Below are 24508 nucleotides of genomic sequence, written 5' to 3'. Positions count from 1 at the left end.
AAATAAGTAAAACTATATTAAAACAAGAGGCTCTGGATGCAAAATAACCATTTGATCTATAAATCATGGGTAAAACTACCCAGCAAAAGAGATTTCTCCCCAAATTCTTTCTCTTTACCCGAGTCCACCCTGCTTTACTGGCTCAGAATATTCTGTGTTCAGGTGTGATTCTGTACTCTCTGCTTTATGTAAGTGCCTTGGTATTTTCCAGGAGAAATAAAAATGGCACAAGAGTACATGAACCCGGAAGGTACAGACATGTTTAAACTGTTTTTTTAAACCCGTAAATGGCAGCAGGGGCCTCGGCGAGGGAGGGGCCACCGTGCACACCTGACGCACTGGCTCCTCCCCCTCTCACCTCTTTAGCACACATACGCAGTTATCGGCTTTCTGTTTGGCTGCCGTGGGTTAGAAAAACGCGAAGCTCAGCATCAGAGTAAGATATTAACAGTATGGTTGAAAGCTGAAACCCGCCAACTTAACAGACGGAGTTTACAGGTAAGTCTTCAAAGATGGTAACTGGTTGTCAGAACAGGTGCAGGCTGGTTTTGTACCACGTATGAAGCTTTATATTAAGTCAAGGAGTCAGCCGAACTCGGCCTAATTAGCCGTTGGCTCAATTTAAATTAATTACGTATGTGTTTAAGTAGACAGAGTCTTTGTAAAGACAGGAGTACCATTTTTCTCGTGGTTTCATTATAGAGTTCTGGCGCCGTGCCTAGAACTCACCTGTGTCTGCTTGATTTCGGGCTTTATTGGGGCTTCCAGGGTGCACAGCTCGTTATTTATTGTTTGCAGATGCGATAAGAAGCGCGATGTGCCGAGAGAACTCAAAGATTCCAGAATCCATGCTTTAAGGCTTTAAGGTGGACTTGAGAAATCAGTTTATTTACCTAACAAACAAATATTTCTCAAAAAAAATGTTAAAATGACCCGTGTAGTCAACCGAACTTGACCGAATTGATCACTGTTTTTGTCCTAATTAAATACAGCTGTGTTCAATTGGACTGATGTTATATAAAGGCACGTGGGCGATTATCCCACAGTTTCACTATGGAGTTCTCTGACGTCGCTTACGCCTCACCTGTGTTAGCTGTGATTTGGGACTTCATTGGTGCTGCCAGTATGTACAGCTGGCTCTCTTTTCATTTACGGATGTGAGAAGAGTCTGTGAGAGGACTCAAACACTGCTCGGGATAAGCTTTAATGGTTTAAGTTTGACTTGTGAAATTAATTCTTTCACTTTAGCGCACTGCGATTTCGCCAATAAAAGATTACATCCAGGGATGGGTTTAGCCGAACGTGGCCGACTTTATCATTGGCCTGGTTTCAACTAAATAACTGAATGAGCTGGACAAAATAAACACGTTTAAGACATTTTTCTTAATTTTAGTATTAAGTTCTAACGCTACATCTGCACCTCACAAGTGTTACGTTTGATGGCAGTTTCACTGACGCCTACAGATAAATGTGTCACATTTCTTAACATAAGGTAGAAGCTTTAATGGGAAATTATGAAACCGTGTTTCTTCATAGTGTATTAGAGGATAAACGCCTACATTGCCAATCAGTGATAAGTGTTTTCCATCCGTGTGTCGGCATGTTTCAGGTACTCCATCTACAGGAGGACCCTTATCATTGGCCTACAGTAAACTGTACTGTTGGATTATAATTCATTCCGACTTTTAGTAGTTGTAAAGGAAGTTGGAGTTACTTTTCCTAATAAATCATCAATAAAATGTCATTTTCACAAGTTTAATCATCACAAGTGAGATATTGCAATGTGTGTCCATGATAAATGATCAATCACATCTGAAGCTGCAGTAAATGTGGCCAAAAACCTTAAAAATGAAGTCTTAAACTGTGTGAAATGAATAATTTTGCCACTCGGTGGAGCATTTGTTGGCGGTAAATTTGATTATGAGGAAATGGGGTCACTTGTTCGCTAAGAAAATAGGATGATTTGCCCTTTATTAATAAGGAACGATACAATATCAGATATATTAAACTAATGAACTTCAGGGGTTTGAGACTTTGATCTGTTAGATATTTTAAAGACCCCAGAAAATTGTTGCGAAATGAATTAATGATGAAAATTAGCCAGATTTAAACTGTGTGTTATTTTAGTAGTAATCAGTCTGCAGTTGATACAATTAAACTGCTCTGCTGTATTGTGAGAAGGCCATTTCTTAACAGTGAAGTCAATCAGGTGTGACTCGGTGAGGTTTTGTTTCTTTTGCAGTCTGAAATGAATACTTTGATATTTTAATGTGCAAACTCGGGTTTGTGGTACTTTATTTGTAGTGATGGGGATTTTTCGCCTGCATACACATCATTTTTCAAGCAGATGAATAGTGTTGGCAGCCCTTGACTTGAAGTTGCAGATTTCATTCAGCTGCTTTGTGGTCCACCGGTGCTTTTCTTCTTTAAACGTGTGTACACCTGTTCACACACGGCTCTTTCAAACTGGGGAGATTTTGCACCACTAACCGCTGCACACTGGGTGTCTGTATTTGAACAGGGCAGTGTTATTGATCTGCTGCTGCTGTTGAGAATAAAGGCGATGCTCGGATACCCCGGCTCTGATGTAAGGATGTTGTTGTTGTTTTTTTTTTTTTTTTGTTTTTTTAAACCTGTAGACTGGCAGCAGAGCTCGTCACCTGCTACGCGATCTGCATGGCAATAACAAGGAGACAATAAACCCAGTCAGTATGCTCTGGGTTCATTGTGTCTGCACAGAGCAGAGATTCAGGGCTTTTCTGAGAGAGGACAATGTCTAATTGTTTGAATATGAATCATAAAAAGAAATGCGTGTCAAAAGTGATGAGTCAAGTTTTCATATTGGAAACAAAAACTTGTTTCGAAGGCCTTGAATTGGCAGCTCGGCATCATTTTATCGGACGAGAAATCTGATAAACGACGGAGGAGTGTGATAAAATTCTGATCAAATCTGAGGTGTAAAACAGAGTGACAGCAGCGAGGTGGTGGAGCAGGTTTACTGCCGATGGTACACTTGATGGTGGTTTGATTGAAATGTCCTGAAGCAAAACTCTGAAATACAGTGAGCCTCGCAGTGAGAGCAGGGGAGACTTGTAGGCTGCTTCAAGCCAGAGATGGCGTATATGAGAGAGCTGTGCAGGTGGAAGTAAGTTTGAGCGGAGAAAAAGTTGAGTGAAATCTTATTTTGGGATAAAATTGTAAGGTACTCCAGTGCTTCCTTTGTTGCATCCAGAGGATGTAGTGGACCCTCCTCCATGCAAGGAAAGGAGGTGATGCCATCCAATAATCCACATGTTCGCTTTCTTGCAGTGATGAGTGACACAGATCATGCAAATGTTAATTTACACTTTTGTAGTTTTGTTTAGTTTCTCTTCCCTTTCATGCTGTGACCCCCCGATATGGTTTCAACCTTTAACAACAACCTTTGTTAAACTAGATGAACTGTGAACACCGTGCATTAGTTTTAACCTGAATTTAAGTGTTCTATGAATTAATTTAACTTCAGGCATGGAAAACTTTAATGAAGGCGGGAGCTGCTCTCGATCATCATCTGTTCATTTCTATTTATTTGAAATTACAGCTCTGGCAGTGACGTGGTATTTTTCACCAGTGGGTAAAGTATCGAAGATCCACCTCCTGGATTTTAGTTTGATGTCAGCAACATCTTCGGCCACATGCAAGCGCAGACAGATTATTATTATTTTTTTTTTTTTTTTTTTTTTTTTTTTTCCCTCAAGTCCTCATGAGGTATCCTTCTCACCTTTCCTTGATCTCACGATTTTTTTCATTATGATCAAGGAAAAGTGTTTTGGAGACGCGTCACGGGTGTATTTTCTGGTCGGGTGTTTGTTTTGGACCTGTTAGCAAACTGATGCAGAATCATTAAAATGAAATGTTGCCTAATCTGAATGAATGTGCTCCGGCAGATTATCATGTAAGGGAAAAAGATCGGTTCACTGAAATAAAAATAAACTAGATTAGACAGAGCAACAGAAAGTAGATGGTGCATCTCATGATTCAACATAAACTTTGAAAGAAGTGTGGAGGAAATGTTTTTAGTGTTTCAGAATAAACAAATGTCTGAGACGTCTTAAACAGACATGAATATCTTCTATCGCGCGGCTAACGCCTCTCCACCAGCTAAATATGAAACTTAAAAAACACCGAAACCCGCGTTGGCGATGAACTGAAAATGAATACAATGATAGTAAAACTGTATTAACCCTGCACCAGCTCCATATTTCCAGCTTTTATGAACCTGTAAATCTGTTTTATATAAGCTTGACTTGTATTTTTTTTGTTCTAGAATTTGCTTACAAATGATTAAAAATAATTTTTAAGAGATTTGTATTTGTCAAAATCCTAAAGTATTTGAGCAGGTACTTCAATTATTAGCGGCAATCAGCACGAGTTTGAGAAGAGATCTTAATTTTAGAGAGTATGTAATGCCATCGATTCTCTTCTGCTTATCCTTTTCATGGTTGCGGGGGGGCTGGAGCCTATCCCAGCTGTCTTAGGCAGGGTACACCATGGACAGGTCGCCAGTCTGTTGCAGGGCTAAAACACACACAGAGAACCATTTGCACTCACATTCACATCTATGGGCAATTTAGAGTTACCAATTAACTTATCCCCAGTAACTGCATGTCTTTGGACTGTGTGAGGAAGCTGGAGAGAACCCAGGCAGACACGAGGAGAACATGCGAACTCCACACAGAAAGACCCCGGCCTGAAAATGCAAATGATTTAATTAAAAAAAGCTAAAACTTTGTGCTTTCTTTTATTTGATACAAAACAAATCAGTGCTCTCTGTTATAGTGTGGGTGTTTACGGAAATGTTGAGCGACCTATAAGGAAATGTTTTCACATTCAGACGGCGCGCAGCAGCAGTAGGTGTTTGTGGAAAATCAGGTTCACATTTATCTCTGGCTGTCTGCCACGCAGGTTTATTTTCAGAAAGACAAACATGACTCACCCGTGCTGTTGTTCTAGTAGTATTGTATGCTAATGCGTGTAATTAATATCATGTTATGAAAGGTATTTTGTTTATCGTCAATTTGCACAAACATGGTGACAAAGAGCTTCCGGAGATCAGCAGCACATCTGAAAAACAAACCTCTGTGCAGTTGTTTGTCAACATATGGAAAAAACAAAACCTCCTTTCTAAAATTACTGTCATGAATTAAAGAGAAGAGAGAAGCTTAAGTATTCCCTGAGATTATAAATGATAAAGTGTGAGGTTGGTTTTTGCTTTTATTTAGTGATATCTCAGTGCAGTCATACACACTTCAGTACTTGTTATTAGGAAGTGAAGCAGTATTATTTTCTGCACTTATGATCTTCATGTTATTTGAAGATTTTGATTCAAAACAAGGAAATTATATTTAACTGAAGTGTGGCGATAAGTTTTGGCCCTGCTGCTCGTCTGTGACGTGTTCACTGAGATGTGGTGACTGGCGGTGCTCAGAACACTTCAGTCCTTCCTGTTGTGGTTTAAAGCCCACAGCCTACGTGAGCACTGATCCTGTAACCAAGAGAACTGCCGCTCACTGAACGTTTTCTCCCTTTCAGATCATTTTCTGTAAATTATAAAGGCTATGTGGAAAAATCTCTGATCAACAGTTCCTGAAATACTCCGACATTCAAACTCACTTCCCTTAAATCGCGTCTCTCCTTCCTCTTCCCCCGTTCTGATGCTCGGTTTGAACTTCGGCAGGTCGTCCGCTGTTGTCTGTGTTAGTGAGAAGATGAACAGGTGTTCCTAATAAAGTAGGTAGTACCTCTGAATGGCAGTGGCATAATATCTACCTTTATTTTGAAAATCTTATGAAAGTAGTTTTGGTGAAATGAATGAAAATGAGGCAGATACAAAAGATTGTTACCCTACAGGCTTGCACTTTTAGAATATGCCAACATAAGTAACACAAGCCACAGAAAATGAGCTTGAAATTGTAATCTAGTCAATATGTTTTGACTAAACCATCAATATAGAACATAATCCTGAAATAATGGCTTATGAAAAACACTGGATATACACAAAATGTAAAGTTTGTCCAAAAACATCCATGACGGTTTAATCCTAAACTGGCTGTAGGTGTGAATGCCGTATGACGGCTGGGATAGGCTCCAGCCCAACCGTGACCCTGATTTGGGTAGTCGAAAATAAATGGATGGAAAATCTGGAATCAGCAGGCAGTGTTTACTGTTTCTATTAATATCTCTCCAATAATGCAGCACAGAAATGTCGTTCTCCCAGTCATCATGCTTACACTCACATTTTTGACGTACAGCTGGCTGATTAAGTTTTATTAATTATACTTTTAGTACTTGGAACACTCCCTCTGTCTGAGTAAAGGTCAGCAGTATTTTGCATGTGGATTTTACCAGCGAGCTCATTGCAACATGGACGACATCGGCTATAATAATAAACCTGAGCTCTCGAGCAGCCTGTGACTGGGGGCTGACCTTCACCTTTGCCCTCAGGTAACATGATGGAGGTGGCAGGTTCCTGGACAGAAGTGTTTGAGCGCTCGGAGACGAAGGAGGAATCGGCCGAGACGCTGTTGGGCAGCTCTACTCTCACTCTGGCTCCTCTGGTATCTGACTCGCCATCCATCCGCCGCTCCCAGCCCATCCTGATTACCTCAAACAGGTACGACCAGCACACACATTACTCATGGTGACTGCTCAATACACACGCACACACAACATGGACATGAATCATTAAACTCATGAAGGAGGAGGTGGATGTTGACTCAAGTCAGTGACTCAAGAGTCATCTGATGTTTAAAGAAGTGAGTTTCTGTTCCTCCCAGTCTTAAAGACGCAATAAATACTGTGAGCTGTCAGTGGGTAGATGTCACACAGGTGCTGTTTGACTTCTTTTCTTTGCTGGATTTCTTTATCTCGGCTTGATGGATGAGCTAAGACAAAGAGAGCGACGTTTTCATGATGCAGAGATGTCATCACCTCTGTGCCAGCGCAGTAAAATGAATAGATGTTCCACATTAGGCAAGACCAGGAAGAGGAGACCGGTTCCTTCTTCCAGCATTGGGTGAAAAAATATAGGCTCTCCCACTGCTGCAGTCTCCCCCCCCCCCCCCCACATGATTATGAATCATTTAGCTTTATTACTGTCTGACTGATATCAGCCCAACAGCTAAAACAGTATTAGGTAACAGCATCTGTCTGCCTCTTTCACTTTCCCCCTCCGGGTCTAGAATTCATTCAGTTTGTTAGCGCTGTAAATTATCTGACCTGTCTCCTCCTCTCTTCACTGTGCATGTTTTACAAAGGAAGAGGAAAATGTTATACAGCTGGAAATCTCACAGCAAATACAGCACTATGTGAGAGGCGAGCACTTGGAAAAGTGACGCATAAATATTTACGTGACTTTAAAACTAAAGGGAAAAAATCCAGCTGTGTCAGCAAAGACTTAATAGGGTGACGGGGATTATTCCCATAAAACCTGGGAAGAAATCCAGACTGCATTCATGGTTCAATATTCGATTGAATTGATGTGTTGCTTATATTTTTACAGCAAACAAGTTTTAGCTGAGCTGTGACTAGACCTGGCAAGTTTTATAGAAATTCAGGTGCAAGGCCGAGGCGCCCTGTTTTAGGTTTATCATGGTTTTGAACAGTTTTCATCTTCTTAGTCTGCACATCTGGGTTAGAGGAATCTTCCAGGAACTATGACGCCATTTTTCCTGATTGGTCATGAGATGGGGATTTCATACTTGCTCATCTTTTATTTGGAACGTAACCTGTTCTGGAGCAGGTTAGGGCCGCAGCGTAAGTTACCATGGTGATATATCCGGTAATAAGTGAGCACCCATGAAAACCCAGGCTTAAACCTCACTAAGTCTCAAATCCTGTTTAGTAGTGCAAACCACCTGTAATCTCAGACTAAAGGGAGACCCACCTAGGATCTCGAGTCGCTTGTCACCAGACGCTGATGACTGGTTGCTAATGGATGTTGTCTTGATAACAGTCTTACTAATTTAGCATGTCATGCCACTCGATTTTCACTTGTAGCCGAGGACATTTCAACCCTAAAGTCAAGTTCGTCTGACACGTGTGATGGCTGCAGGCAGCTAAGCGTATTATGCCGCGTCCCTGCAGAATAGGTGAGTCAGGACACTGTTTACCTGACCTCTCAATGTCTGATCAACGTGCAATATGAGTTCAGGCCTGCAGGGGGCGAACTGTCATGTTGTTGGGTTTACGTGCACGCTGCAGTTAGCTACGTGAACTTTGACCGTCTCAAACACGTGAGACTCGACTTGTTGTTGGGATTCGTTTATGTCCCAATTCTCAGCCCCAGTAGAAATGAATATAATCGGCTTCATTGTGTCTGCATCATGCTTGTTACAGTAGATTCTTTTTTTTGTTTATCATCAAGATAAATATAGAATATTACTAGGCTTATCATTTGACTGCACAATGAGCTTATTTGTCAGTTTTTCTGAGTTTGCCTCATTTTGATGTCGTTGTGTTCTTTCTTTCTGAATGTTTCAGGGCGAAGGGCGTGGAGTCGTTCTCTTCCTCCGTCCCGTCCATACCAAACCCGTTCCCTGAGCTGTCCAAATCTCCGGTGCTGATCAGTTCATTTCCACCACAGTCGAGTGACAAACATGTAAGTGTCCTTCGTAATCAGCTAATTCAGAGATCCAAGGTACCCCTTTAAATGTTTCCAGTAGTAAATATTCTGTTTATAGCTCTAAAGTCTCCTTTTATTTTGAATATTTTGTTAAAGTGACCGCTGCATTTTTAATCCTTTCATTCCCCATTTTCAGTTTCCCTGAATTCAAACCTCATTTTAGACTTTCAGTCATGCTTTTTAAAAAAAAAAAAATAAGTGTTGCAATTCTGCAGGCAAATTATCATTAATCCACCTTTCAAAACTGTCCCCAGTGGATCCTCCTGTTTTCTTCTATTATAATAATAATAATGGATTGGATTTCATATAGCGCTTTTCAAGGCACCCAAAGCGCTTTACAATGCCATTATTCATTCACGCTCACATTCACACACTGGTGGAGGCAAGCTACTGTTGTAGCCACAGCTGCCCTGGGGCAGACTGACAGAGGCGAGGCTGCCATATCGCGCCATCGGCCCCTCTGGCCAACACCAGTAAGCGGTAGGGTAAAGTGTCTTGCCCAAGGACACAACGACCAGGACAGAGAGCCCAGGGATCGAACCGGCGACCTTCCGTTTGCAGATACGCTTCCCAACCCCCTGAGCAACGGTCGCCCCAACTTCTACTTCAGGTTGTAATTTCCGTTTCACGTCAGACTTGCCAGAGTCGGGCTAGAGGAGTTAGAAAGTACGGTATGAAGCAACACTTTGTTGGGTTAGGTCTTTTATTTTCATGGGATTTATTGTACTGGTAGGAAGTGTTTGTTTGGCGTAATCAGAGCTTCTACTGTGTGAATTCCATCACACCTGCTTGGCTCTGCAGGGTCTGACAGGTGCTATCAGAACACGGAGCCTTTACCTGTGTCTTAACCTGTCTGATTGTGACTGACAGCTGAGCTGTGTTGCCATGCCTGCATGGACTCATTTTGAATCACAAACACTGCCAGAGTAAACATGTCTGCAGTTACATCAGCATGTCAGCTGTGGACTGAATTTATTTCATTTTTTCTAAATATTCCACCAGAAAACATCGATGCTCTTACCTTTTGTCACCCTCGATTTGAGTGACGTCTGTGTGAACTGAAATGCACTCGGCGTGACTTTGAACTTTTTGTTCCCCTGAGGACGTCTTCAGGTCTTTCTAGGGTTCAACAAAATCAATTTCCCGATAGTCAGTGGACTTCTTTCTCATTACATGAACCGTTTGAGGTTAATGAAACTGAGAGTGTGACTCTGCGTGTGAAGAACACAGCAGGAAGGCGATGCTGGATGCCGTGAACATTCCACGCGCATACGTGCGTGTGGGCGGTGAAGAGGACTCTGTCAGACACTGTTACCAAAAGTATTCACTCATCCATCCAAATCATTGAACTCGGGTACTCCAATCACTTCCATGACCACAGGTGTATAAAATGAAACACCAGGCATGCAGACTGCTTCTACGAACTGACTGTCGCTCTCAGGAGCTCAGTGAATCCCAGCAGGACATCGTGGTTATATCAACATGGAAGTGATTGGGAAGTGGCAGACCACGTAAAATCACAGAGCGGGGTCAGCTGAGGCCCATAGTGGGCAGAGGTCGTCAACTTACTGTAGAGTCAGTTGCTACAGTTCTGCAAACTTCATGTGGGCTTCAGATCAGCTCAAGAACAACGCACAGAGAGCTTCATGGTCGAGCAGCTGCAGCCAAGACTTGCATCACCAAGATTAATGCAAAGAGTTGGATCCAGTGGCGTAAAGCACGCCGCCGCTGGACTCGAGCAGTGGTGTAAAGTTTGGCAGAAGGGGGGATTTCAGTGTGAGGTGGTTTTTGCGGGAACAGTTTGGGGATGACCCCTTCCTGTTCCAATGTGACTGCACACCAGTGCACAAAGCAGGTCCGTAAAGACGTGGAAGAACAGAGACTGCGAGCCAGGCCTTAAAGTCCAAATGTCCTCACAAATGTGCTTCTGGAAAAGTGGTCAGAAATTCCCATAAACACTCCTAAACCTTGTGGAAACCCGTCCCAGAAGAGCTGCTATAGCTGCAAAGGTTGGGCTGACGACATATTCCACCCTATGGGCTTTATGATGAAGCTGCAGCCTGCCTTCTCTTACACATGGCCAGCAGCACAGAGGCGCCATGACTGGGATGGTGAACCCAGGTGGAGTGAAAAAAGTTTATTTTTCAGGTTCGAAAGCAGCTGCGCTTCATTAGTGTTATCACAATCAAATCCTTCAGTCAAAACCCCAGTGAAAGTCTTTTTATCACACCACCTGCTCAATAAGCTTAAAGGTGAAGAAAACAATCTTTTCAGCTCCTCCCATCCATCACCAGCAGCTCCACACACAGCGATAAAATGCTGAAACTAAAGCTGATCTTTGCTGCCATCTTTAAATCTGTGAAATCACAGAATGGTGAGTTCATCCAGATCAAGAAGCTGAGCGAAAGAGTGTGTTTGAGTGCGTTTCCAGCTTTGAGGTCACAATTTGTGCACAGGAGTTTAGTCATGCAGACACAAAGGGCCAAAAGCAATTCTATAAATAATAAATCCTTTTCCCAGTTGGCTGTGGAAGAACTTGACTGTCCTGAACTCTGTTCCTTCCAACACACCTGCTCGGAGCTGGGACTTATCCGTGCTGGACCTCTGTAAATTTCTCTCTCCCTGCAGCTGGTTAAACATGTGGTGAAAAAGCTGATGCTGGCAGGAAAAGCAGAGGATGTTTACACAAGCTTTTAATTTAATTTACTATTTTTAGTTTCCAGCAATTTTGAAAATAAAATAATCAACTCAAATGCACAGATAACATTGAGCCATCAAACATCTAATTTAAAAAGTAGTTTTAATTTTGTAATTTTGGTAAAAATGATGCATTCTGACGTGTTTTTTGATCCCATCAGTAGCAGGAAAAACTAAAGCAGCGCAGGATACAAAGTCGTTAAGTGGAGCATTAACCTGAAAAGAAACAAACGAGGAACGAGATCAAAATGAATCTGAAAACACAAAAGCTCGTGAGCAGAGTCGTGAGTCAGCTTCGTGTGGGCTGCAGAAGATTTTCAGCTTTCCAAATGGGCTGTGGCGATCTGGAGGTTATGAATGACTACCATAGAGGATAGTCTTCACTCTTTGCTTTTCATTAACGCACACGTGTGTGAGCGTAAAAGGTGTTTGTAGTAAACCAGTGAAACCAGTTCCTTTTGGATTAAAAGATAAAATCATGAGCTTTGTGTCTTAAATACGGAAACGTATGTATTTATCTTTTTCAAATGACCCGAGTGAATAGTCAGTGGACTGACTGGATACTGACCTGCGGGGATTTCAGCTAAAAGAATTTTCCTCCCCATAATCCCGCTTGGTCGATGGTACCTATTTATCATGGCTGACGCAGCCACTTGCCCAACCAGTCTGGACTTAATTGATTGACAGGCGCAGGTTTCAGGGGTTTCTGGTCGGGCAGGTTCGTTGTCTTTTGCTTGAAAGCGTGCTGCGAGATCCAGACAACGTGTCAGACAGCAGCGCGCTCAGTCTCATCCTGACCGGTGGATAACCTGCAGTCGGTTCACCTCGGGAGCGCACCAGCGCGACTGCTTCATCGGTCTGTTTACCTCAGCGCGTGCAGGTGAAGATGGGAGAGGATTGGGTCTGAAGCCTGCGGTGTAGACGCTCAAAGTTAAGACGCAAACAAGATGAAGAATAAAACAAGTCTCGCCCATGTCAGACTAAAATTAGGAAGAATTAAAAGGGCCTTCCATTTAAGTGTCAAGGCTTATTAAATACATTGTGGCTGTCTGACGTTGCACAACAGTTGGCAGGATCTTGGCTGCTTGTCTCGAATGCACTGATGTTGAAACGGTGCCAAAACCAGCTGTAAGACTCATGTAGCGCACTCGTTAGTGTCTCAGATAATGCTGTTTTTACCTCGTACTACATTTGTCCCACAGGTATAGCCAGTGGTGCCAGCAGTGAGCTTGATGTCACACTGTGCACATGGTGTCTAACCTCAGATACGAGCAGAGCATCTACAGACTCTCCAGGATCCTAAATGCTGCTTTTAAAAAGCTGTGTTCATTGGCTCATTTCTAATCCAACACTGGGTTTTTTTTTTTTGGTTTTTTTTTTTTTTGCAGCTGGTTATTATAGTTTATTTATTGCCTGATGTGGTTGTGATAATTGTCACCAGGTGGTACGGCAAGTGTGTAATTGGAGATAATATGAACCTCAAAGCTGAGTCTCACGCTGAATGCTTAAAGCCGAGCATTCTTCTGCTCCTCCGTGAACTCGGTGACCTATCGCGGTTAAGTTCAGGTGGCTTAACGTGAATGTAGAGGATCAGAGCGAAGACTGATCCCACTACAAGACGCATCCGAGGATGGATGCTCAGGAACCTGAGCTGATGGGCTTTAGCCACATGTGCAGAGAAAACAATAGCGGCGTAGCGCAACCATTAACACAGGGATGGGTCAGGGTCTCACGCCTACGGAGGCTCTTCTGCGAATCATACAGTTCAGCTGTGAGCACAGAGTTTAAGTTTGTCAGTAAAGCAGCATTTCTCTGCTCCATCTGAGCTGTCAGGTTATCTCAAATATTCATGATTGTCTGTAAGCAGTGCACTTTCTCATAGTTTTTAATTTTCACTTAGGTTGCAGCTTTTTTTAAAGTAGCTGTCTCTGAAACTTTAACTATAAAATTAAGTCTCTTTGGGGATTTATTGGCTGTCAGTAGCTCACAATGAGAGCGTGCCCAGGCCTGCCAGCAGCATCTCTCTTGACTCTCCTAGGTAATGCCTACTGCTGCCATCCTAAAATGTAATTTATTTCTTTTAAGTTAAGAAGCTAATTAAAATCTAAATGCAGAAAACAAAAAATTGCGTCTCTGCAATTCTGTTATGCAAGGTTGGGAAATTCTAAAAACAAAAACAAATTGACTTCATCTTTTGTTTTGACAAAGATTAATATTAGCACCAACTGAAATCATTATGTGTGAAGTATTGGATAAAACATGAGGCGTTTTTGGTGATTTTATTGACGTGATGTATGTGAATACTTGTTCAGGCGATTAAGGTGTATGGAGAGGACAGCCACAGCAGGTCGGTGTGGGTTTCTCCAGGAGCCACAGCCAGGGAGGTGTGCCACATGTTGGTGCAGACGGCTCACTGCAGCGACCAGGAAAACTGGGCCCTCCTCGAAGTCCATCCCACCCTCGGTCTGGGTAAGACGACGCGGTGAACGAACCTTTTAACCGCGGTACGTTGAAATTTCTCACACCTCATCCTGTCTCCACAGAGAGGTGTCTGGAGGACCACGAGGTTGTGTTGGAGGTTCAGGCGACCTGGTCTCTGAAGGGTGACACGAGGTTTATGTTCTGCAAGAACTATGCCAAGTATGAGTTCTTCAGGAAGCCAATGGTATGCAGCCAGCAGTGTGTTTAAAACCATGTGACAATGCAAATCTAAAGAGCGGACTCTAAAATGAATAACCCTTTTTCCCTTCTTGCATAACAGCAGACTCGGCAGAGGCATTTTCAGTCTTTATTAAACAAGTCGGTGCAGTGGATGTTAATAAGGCCTGACGTCATGGTGGCTTGATTGACAGGTTGCGTGCTGGTGCAGACACACTGACTTAATGCCTCAGATATTTCATTACATCGACTCTGCGCTGTCACCTGTGCTGTTAAACAGAAACGACACTTGAAACACACTGAAACCAGTCCCGTCCCACGGCTCTCTGATGTGTGCCCACACTGCCTCCAGAAGGCTCAGGAGTGAATAAGATGGTACATTTAGGCCTTAAACTTGCACAGTTGCATAAAGCAAACAGAAATTTTGAGGTACAGTTAAAGATTGTGTTAGTGAAAGTAAGAAAATGTAGCCTAGATGTTGCATTCTCTGAAGTCTAAAAGTAACGTCATTTTAAATGTTGCTAAATTATGTCACATTAGTTTGCATGGTGTGGCTAACGCTAGCATCCATGCACTGAAGCTGAATGTGGTTAAATATGAGTGCCGGTTTCCTTTGATAAACCTACAGCTGCACATCTCTTAAAGCCAAAGCACTGCCGGACCACACTGTCCTCTCACAGAGGGAGGAGCGGTCAGGGATGCAGACTCAGAAACATGTCCTCTCCTCTTCAGTACATGTCAAAATAATTGGTGTAACTGCTCCTATTTTACATATACACGGCTTGAAATTCATATTTCACAGTACAGTTGGCTGGAGTTCCTCCTTAAATGCTTAGCATGTAGTTGTGAGTGTAAGGTCTTGCGTTTTCCTCTTCTTGCTTTAGATTATAATATCTGCAATTTCTGCTTTTTGTCTTTGTTTTGGTGGTTTTCTTTTTGCAGCTCTGTCACATCTGCACCTCCATCATGGTAGAGTTACAGATCCAGAGGTATAAAGATACTTTAAGAACACTGTTGAAGTACACTTTTTTCAAATTGCTTGGTCTTGTAATTTTCCAATAAAAACAGTTCATGCTTTGTGCAGAGAAAGTCTCTGCCCTCTTAGCCTCGTGTTATTTTTCAGTGCGTTTTTCATCAGTTGACGTAGATTGATGTGTTTTGCTGCTGTAGTTGTCTATGTTGGTGTCTTTCTGAGCAGAGAGCGCACACCGGGTGTTGACCAGGTCACATGTTGGTCCACCTCTGCAGCACATCTGGACCTGTGCAGTGTTGAGCTGAACATTGTTAGTGGGGATTTTCCCATGTTATAAATGCTGATTTACTCAATGCTGCACTGAAATTAGTAGGTAACAGTCCAGTGATTCCAGCAGACACTTTGCCTTTCTGGGATTGTGTAAAACATTTCTGCACGTTAGCACCTGCCAGACAATGGGTGTAATTTTCTTTCCTTTGGTGCTGTAATTACCCATCCAGCCACATTTGTGGCTACAGCGCTGAAAAACAAAAGCTGCAAAGTAAATGTTCTTTATTTAGTGTTTGCTCGGTCACATTACAACATAAATGCTTCAGTTTGCTGACTGTTGGATGGTTTCAACAGTCAGATATTTTTTTTCTTTTTTTTTTTTTTTTTTCCAAATCTGATGATGACATTTCTTTGGTGGGTTTTAATTTTGTTTATGCGTAATTATCTCTTTTATAGCGGTTATGCGAGTCCTGTGAGGGGAGTTATTGCTTGAGCGTGATTTTAATACCAATAATAAGAGTTTAATGTTTCCTCGTTGGTTTTCCATCACACCTTCACGCTCCGGGCACAGTGGGTATTAACCATCTGCGTTAGTGTTAAATTTAAGTTGATGAACGTGCAGAAACCTGCATGTTTTAAGCTAACACAACCGCAGCAGCAGTCTCCCTCTGGGCACTTTCGAAAGTGCCAGTTTGGCACCAGTTTGATTTCTTTGTGCACACGACTGGAAACTTACCTCAGGCTTTTTCTGATCACTTATTTTATTGCACTTTTTTTTTTTTTTTTTTTTTTTCACATCTTGAACAAAGGATCATGATTGATTGGAAGGTGTGGTGTATATTTATCTTTGTGTAGTTTGTCGTGGTCCTTGCTCACTGATTGGTTGGATGATGAAGTCACAGGAGGAGAAGAAGCTTCTTTGTCATGTAAATGAGTGTCTGATCGTCTCAGGGGTTTAATGACAGTCCTCTGCTTCTTCTCACAGCTCTTCTTCCCAGAGTCCATGATCTCTGACAGCGCTGATGTCAACAAGGGTATGACATCATCAGAGCTCATTAAGGTAAACTGTCCTGAAATCAGAAGCTCATTCACAGCGGCAGCAAGCAACGCTGAAAGCACTGCTAGATCTGTCAGCTCAGGGCTTAATGATGTTTAATGTTGCTGCTCGGAGTGGTTTACACTGCAAAACCAAAACATCTTAAGATTATAATTGACAATGTAAAATGAAACGTGTATTTACAAAGGTTCAATCAGAATGACAGGGTCCAGCATTAATGTATGATATTACTAAAAAGCAAAAAGCCAGCATTTGTTTTAATTAGGTTTTTTAAAAAAAAAAAAAAAAAAAACCTCTTACTGATGCATGAAAAACCAAAAAACTTGTCACATTGAAATTCACATTTGAAGACTTTTTTTTTTTTTTTTTTTTTTTTTTTCTCGTTAATTCTGAAGGAGCAAAAAAATCGGACTCTCTGAAAATCTGTATAAAGTTTAAACATTTGGGGGCTCTGCATCTATGCACTGATCTGGCGTTTTCCAGTTACGATGAAATATCAGTACTGTGGTGCTGGAAGACAGTCAAAGGCAAATTCTGATTTGATACCTGTGCTGGATTAATAAGTCGTAATCCTCACTGTGAGGAAGACACTACAAATGTGTTTTATCTGAAAGGCATCTTCCTCAACTTTGCTCTTCAAACTATTTAAAACAAAATATGAGAAATGCTTTCAAAAATGCATTTACTCATAAATTTACTCGTGCATACACCATCTGAGTGCTTGGAGTCTCTGAGTGCAGAAGTGCTTTTCAGTATGGAAGTATGTGATTTGAGGTTCCTGCAGTAATGCTGTAGTAATGAGCTGTGTTTACTCATCAGAACCTGCTGAAGTCCGGGACCTGTCCGGAGATCCAGGGTTTCCTGCATGTTAAAGAACCAAGTCGAAAGGCCTGGAAGAAGGTTTATTTCTTCCTGCGCCGCTCGGGACTCTACAGCTCCACCAAGGGCTCGTCCAAGGTCAGCAGATCCAGCACAGTCACACAGACTTTAGTCGCAGTAACTATGTTGCCTCTAGTTTGAGGAGTAAATCGAGGTTCTGTGTGTTTCCGTGCAGGAGCCTCGTCACCTGCAGTACGTGGCTGATCTGGACGATCTGAACGTCTACACTGTGGTGAACAGCCGTAAACTGTACGGAGCGCCGACAGACTTCACCTTCTGCATCAAGGTGAGCTTTTTTCCCCCAAGGCAGGGTAAACGCATGCAGGGTTTTTCCACTATAAGCAACTGTGCAAAAACACTGCAAGTGTTTTTGCACTACATGATCTGTTAATGAAAGGAAGCTCTGCTGATGCTTCACAATAAAGGCATCCCTCCTAGTTCAATAAACAGAAGCATAAAGCTGCAATCTGACAAACCACAGACAGAACTCCAGAGATGCTGACTGGATGTAAGATGTCCCGAGTGATCAACCTGGTCAGTGGAAAAATCCCACAGAGTGGTTTGACCTCCTTGGTTTTTCTGTACGATGATCTCGTGTTTGTTCAGTCACCTCTTCCATTTAGCGTTCCTCTTGCCTGTGTAGTCTTTGTGGCTCACTGAGTCAATAAAGATCACTTTCACTTGTCACATGAAGAAGGAAACAGGTGTATTAATGATGGCTCAGAAGCCATGACGGTGAACCTGCACGCACAAAATCAGAACTCCTTTACCGAGATGTGGCATCATTCCTGTTTTCCTTACTGCAGGGAGTGAAAACGATCCAGATCAGCCGCTGAATTGAAAACACACATGGGGAAAATTTGGCCTGGAGGCTGGACTGAGATGGTCAGCAGGCCAGTTCCTGATATCCTGAAAGGAAAATTAAATAACACCCAAAAATCGATACAAGCTGCAGCATGGTGTGCAAGTGGAGCAGCTACATTGTATAAATTTATTAATGATACTAAATATAGTTTGACACTGAGACGTGGTGCAAATATTGGCTTTCTTGTCACTAAGCTTTTTTTATTACCTGGATGTACGCGGACGCCGCCATCTTGGACTACAGTTTGCAAAAATGGAGCACTGACTCTCCTCCTGCTGCAGGTTCTGATTAGAGGAGTCCTCCGTCTCACAGTGGACGACCGTGGAATGAGTCTCACGGCAGCTCAAATCATCAGTCAGCCAATAGCAGCTACTTTTGGCTGCTGGTGGCACTGCATGTTTTGATTTGTTGGATCTGCACTGAATCGAATGGCGATCTTTTTGATTGCCACGCAAATGTGTTAAACTTTCAAAATAAAAGATTGGGGAACTGAGTTGTCAGTAACTTGCTGCCCACTCTGTGTGTGACTGTAGCCAAGTCTCTCACATTGAGACATTTATTTCTGTTTTTATTTTAAATTTTGGCAGTTTCCTCCATATTTGTGCGCCTTCAATAAATCTGTCTTTCACTTGTGTTTGCACAGCCGTCCAAAAATCCCATCCGTGTTCAGGACCTGAAGATCCTGTGTGCTGAGAACGAGCAGACACGAACTTGTTGGACGTCCGCCTTCAGATTGTTCAAGGTATTGTCCATATTTATGCAAGAAACACCTTGTTTATCATTTTATTATCCATGTGTACTTATAACCGTCTCGTGTGCTGTCAGTACGGGAAGCAGCTCCAGCGTAACTATGAGATGTCCAAAGCAGCTCCACAAAAAGTGGAAGGATCCAGATTTGCAGATGGCAAAGTGAGCTCCTCACACACGATGCAGCAGAGAGTTTGAGCCTCTTTGGATCGTCCTCATGTTCATGCTCTTCTTTTATCTGTGTGGGCAGTCAAAGTCGGAGGATAGCCTGGTGGCCATGGACTTCTCTGGGAAGGCTGGCGGGAGGGTCATCCAGAACCCGATGGAGGCCCAGAGCGCAGAGCGGGAGGAGGGGCTTGCATGGAGGGTAAGGATGGAGGGAGGTGCTGATGCAGGACCAGACCCCCATTAATTAAACTGCATACAGAAACTATTAATGGAGCACCTTTCCAGCATGTTAGTACAGTTCAAAGTGCTTCACAGAACAAAATCAAACAAACCTCATTTCTATTGTTGGTTGTGTACAGTTTGGTCCTGGTTGGTTAGTGTCCAGTGATTGTACTCATGGGTTTGCAGCTGACATAGGCTACCTGAGAGCAGCGAGGCTGATCCAGCACAGCTCAGGCCTGTGACACCGACAGCGAGTTGGCTGAGACTACAGAGCTGATGGGAAGAGTCATAAAATTCCTGTTAGCTTTATACGCAATGCTACGACCCCGTGTAAAGTGCAGCTTTAACAGCTTTTAATAACATCGCTGAAGCAAAAAGTTTAAAAGGACACTTTTATATATAGAAACAAAATTATTTTAGTGCTCTCAGATCAAAGTACCTGTAACAGCAGTAAAATATTCCAGTGATGGTTGTCAATATTTCCACTGCTGCACAGCAAACGGTGACTGCTGATTAATTCGGCAAACTTTATTTTTCTAATTGTAAACTTCCCCTCACAAACACAAGGTTTGAGCAGCAGCTGGGAGGAATGACCATATTTGGGATGTGCTTAGAGCGACCTGAGCTGTTGAATCACAGCTCAGGTTTCACTCAGTATGTCCAGATAATCCCTGTGTGAAACTTGGGTCTCTAATCTGAGCATCCATCAAACTTGTTGTAAAGGCTTTAAAAGGAAACCGGTGAGCATGCTTACGTAATGTGGTTTCAGCTCGACCTCATGGCAAACGGTGAATGGTCACAAAAATAACATCAATAACTGTCTTGTTGTTTTGTTTACATTCAGCCCAGCATGCTTGAAATGATTAATGTCTGCAGCACAAACTGCATGTTGTGGAGACTCTTAACTGCTCATCCGTCGCTGTGGCAACCAAGGGAAAAAATGTCAGACCGTTATATTCAAACTTGAATCGTAAAATGTTTTTATTGCCTTCCTGAGAAGTTTTACTAGTTGAATCTAACAGAGTAGATTTTATTGTCTAATCCTAACAGATGACAATAACACCATTAAAATAACTAATGGGCTGATAAATAAACATGAGTGGTGAAATGATCCATGGCAGCGTCAAACCTCCGGCATCAAATGTGGACTCTTTCACCATATATTTTTTTATTTATTTGGGTTTTTTTGTTTTGTTTTTTTTAAGTGAAAAATATTCACTTTGTGTATATGGATGCAAATCGGTACATGTGAGATGGGAGCAATGGAAAAATCTAATTATTTACAATTGTGACCATTTCACAAACAGCTGTGAGATTATAGAACTAAAATGTCATTTAATAAAGTCACTATACATGCAGGGTAAAGCCACTGTGGTGGTGTTGTTGTTTTTTTTGTTTTTTTAACTTTATTTTTCTGTAAATTGGTTGCGGACAGAGGAATTTAGACACCACAAGATGTCTTATTTTTTTCCCCATTCCACAGTGAGTGGGTGCTGCTCGCCGTAAACAGCAGTCAGAGCGAGGTGTGCCTGCGGCACGAGAGCAAATCCTTCTCTGCACCGTCCATAGATTTTTCACTAGGCGCTCTTTGGAGGGAAAAGTCACTAAATCAGCAACTGAAGCCTGACAGCCACTGCTGTCAGAGAGAGAGATGTCAGGCATCCAAGCAGAGACAGTGCAGGCTCTATTTCCACACTAAAAAAAACATGCATATTTATACAAATCTCTAAAAGGGAATGAATTCTTTTCACAACAAATATCTGAGTACAGACGTAGACCTTCAATTCTTCATTTTCTCTTCAAAAGAAATTTGCATCCAGTGTTTGATCGGCGTTCTCAGGAATTTGCTCTTAGCTTAACGTGATAAACTTGGACTGCAGCTAACTCACCACCCAGCCTGAGATTACCGGCTGGTTTTTGGAGACGAGGTGACTGTAAATGCCTGATGTTTTAACTGGTTTCTCTTGTTTTTCCTTCTCTGCCACAGAGGCGAGAGGCCCTGAGGTGCAGTCTGCCTAACCTGAACTCTGCTGTGAGACCTTCCTGTAAGTTCACATGAGTGGAGATGTGGGTCGTAGTCCAGGGGTTCCTTTTTTTTTTTTTTTTTTTTTTTTTTTAAAAAGAAACAAATGCAACAAGACTTATTGTTTTTTTTTTTTTGTTTGTTTTTTTTTTGTTTGTTTTTTGGGTTCTTTTAGCCATCCACAAGACCCAGCCGTGGTTTCATGGTGGTGTTTCCAGAAAAGAAGCACAGAGACTGATAGAGAAGCAGGGGCTGGTGGACGGGTGAGTGGTAAAGGCATCACATCTGTACGAGTGTGCCTGTGCAGTGATCAGTTTGTATTCAAGTAGTTGCACATGGAGAGTATTTAGCATGTGAATGTAAAACTGCAAGGTTGTGCTATTGCTATTAATGTTAGCCAAACACACAGACGGGGACAGATTATCGGTCTCATCCAGCCTGGGACTGGGTTAGGTCACCTAGAAGGAACTGGAAAGAACCACTACTCTGCTTAGCCTGCTGCCACCACAACCCAACCGCAGAGGGAACATGGTGATGCTCTTATTTCTCCCTTCTGTTATTCTCAGAGGGAACCACTCACACTTTCTGCTGCTGGCAGACATCTGCTCATCACTGGGCTGAAAGGGTTCCTGGGTCAAGCGCTACAGTCTTTATTTACAATTCCCAAGTAGTCCACAAAGCCTCATTGGTGCTCGATGACTCACTGGAAGCCTTACATGCAGCTAGCATGTTTTGTTACAGCTCAGCTCCCATGAATGTTTCACCATATTTGCTGAAAGTGGTAGTTCTAGTTACATTGAACATGAACCAAGTTCACTTCTTGCAGTTGCAATCTTTGACCTGTAGAGGCCGCCTCTCATGGTGCTTTTGTGCAGTGCACTCAAATACTGAATACAGCATCCAGCCTGTCAGGTTTAATAGAGGAAGAAAGTTTCAGTGATGTACTGAAGATCATATAATTGGGTTTACTGGGCAAGTTGACATAAAACACGTCCTCTGTGTAGCTCTACCAGTGATCCCACAGGCTGCAGGATTGTCTGTGGTGCATTTCTTTCTGGAGTTTTAACTCGAGCTGCTTTTTGCAGGATGTTCCTGATTCGTGACAGCCAGCAGCACGCTCGGTGCTTCGTCCTGTCGCTGTGCTACCAGCTGAAGACCAAACACTACCTGGTGATCCCAGTGAGTTCCCTTCATTCAGTCTCTGCTTAAAAAGAGAAGCCTTCTGTGTGTATGACGCGCCCTAATTTTGATCATCTTCGTGTCTGCAGTTTGAGAACGGCGGCAGGAAGTACTACACCATGGACGACGGCGACACGCTCTTCATTGACCTCCTGCAGTTGGTCGAGTTTCATCAAATCAACAAGGGCATCCTGCCAGTGTGCCTCAAACACCCCTGCGTCTGCGTCGCGCTATAAACCCGCGGCTCCTTCACCTCACCTCTGCCCAGCTGCACCACCCGAACTCCCCACTCAGGTTGTCAAAGAAAATCTCTCACTGCAGTGTGATGAATTTATCAGGCTGTGAAACGAGGACTCGAGGGAAGACGGGCGAAAAGCATACTCTCTGCTCCTCCTCCCTTTAGTTTTAAACACATTATTCTCCACATCGTGCAGCTCCAGACTGTAGCTGCTTTTTAATTTTAATTAACGAGCAGCGGCCCCACCGGAGACGGCTTAATTAGCCGCGTTGGACAGACTTTTTAGCGCTTTGGGGACCATGTTGATGACGTGCACTTTGATTCGGATCCATGCTGCGGCTGCCATGAGCCAGTCAGACTTTCACTGTGATGAGCAGCACCAGCAAGAAGAGGTGGTGTGTGATTCTCACCTGCACAGTAGAAGTGTGGCCACCAGAGGGCGCTCTGACTCAAAGCTCAGAGGAGGAATTCATGGATTTCTCAGCTCAGCGTAGGAAGAGGGCATGTGTGGATTACCGAGAGAACATTTAACCATAAAATGCACCTTGTTGCAATCATGTAGCATGTAAATTCTCACTCTCCTGACTGCTGTTTTTTTTGTACTTGTATTTGTGCCTCGTCTTTTAAACAGAACCAGCTTTAATTCGTGTAACAGTAAAAGCTATTTCACTGCTGTATTTGCACAATGATGGTGAAGGGGAATCTGTCTTGTTTTGGTTTTACGAGAGTAAAAAGCTAACTGCCGAAGAGAAGCGGTCAAAGTTATACATCAACTCAATCGTAACCCTTTATTTTATAGGTCGATGATTTCTGACAGTTTTCTCCGTGTAATGAAAAGTGTAGTTTTACACCAAAAAGCAGAGCTGGTGCTGAGGTGGAGAGAAAATGCAATAATTACAAAATCTTTTTCCACTACTCAGAATTTATTTGGAAAATATGCACCAGCTTTTTAAAAAAAATCAAAAAAGGGGGGAGAAGGGTAACATTTGGTGATTGACTACACTTCATTTTTGGATTTTATCATGAAGATTTGTTGCTGAAATGTTTGCATGTATACACACATGGGCATTATACATTCAAAGACAAATTTAGTTTCCACTCATTTTATTATGTTGAACAGGATTTGTGACTTTTATTAACATGAAATGTTTTCAGATGTTTTATATGTTGAATAAACTTTCATATTAAAAAGATTCTGAATTGAAAATTATTCTTTTACTGCTCAAACTGTAACTGACTTTGTGTTATGCTGTGATGATCAGATTAAGTAAAGGGATGCCAGCCTGTCCAGTTCGGAGCAGAAACCACTGCGAGCCTGTTTCAGCTCCTTTGGTGGAAGTGACTACAGGTGTGCTGGAGAGGAAATGAGACTACCTCCATAGAGGTCATGGTTTAACAGGTGACCACAGCTCGATGATCGCTCCTTGTCCCTCCTGACTCCAGCTTTTTTGTTTTTGTCCTTGTCGCTGGTGGGTTTGCATCATACCTGCAGCCCATTCAGGTTACATAGTCCAGCTCCTCCAGTGTGACCTCAACCCAGCGGCATGACCGGCACCTGACCTGCAGTGGGCTCCTTCAGCATGCTTTGGCCAAACTATCAGACACCATGAGGTGATGCGCAGACCTGATATCCTTCAGTCAGACCTGTGCTAGCACACCGCTGTTCAGTTGGCATCGGCCTGAGAACACGCAGAACTGGCAGCTCTTATTGGCACCCTGATCTCATCACAGACAGCAGATTCACACTGAGCATTTGCAACAGATGTGAAAGAGTCTGCAGAGACCGTAGCGAACATCATCCGGCATGACCCGTTTGGCAGTGGGTAAGTGACGGTCCAGGGAGGTGTATCTCCTCTTCCCCCCCCCCCCC

The 24508-nt window shown here is 42.7% G+C and overlaps 1 protein-coding gene across 1 annotated transcript; it reads left to right on the top strand.

The window, feature by feature from the left end:
* Positions 1-332: 332 nt before the first annotated feature.
* grb7 (growth factor receptor bound protein 7) lies at positions 333-23831 on the top strand. The gene is made up of 15 exons (XM_005453686.4): positions 333-498; positions 6484-6652; positions 8521-8638; positions 13672-13828; positions 13903-14024; positions 16246-16320; positions 17137-17274; positions 17372-17482; positions 18705-18803; positions 18887-18970; positions 19059-19175; positions 21186-21243; positions 21397-21484; positions 22307-22400; positions 22490-23831. The coding sequence occupies exons 2-15, from the start codon at positions 6489-6491 to the stop codon at positions 22634-22636; spliced, it is 1572 nt and encodes a 523-aa protein (XP_005453743.1). The 5' UTR covers positions 333-498; positions 6484-6488; the 3' UTR covers positions 22637-23831.
* Positions 23832-24508: the final 677 nt, after the last annotated feature.

This window comes from Oreochromis niloticus, linkage group LG8 (genome assembly GCF_001858045.2).
Source record: "Oreochromis niloticus isolate F11D_XX linkage group LG8, O_niloticus_UMD_NMBU, whole genome shotgun sequence".
Taxonomy (NCBI): Eukaryota; Metazoa; Chordata; class Actinopteri; order Cichliformes; family Cichlidae; genus Oreochromis; species Oreochromis niloticus.
Note: the sequence above shows the minus strand (reverse complement) of the source record. Positions and strands in the feature narration are given on the sequence as shown.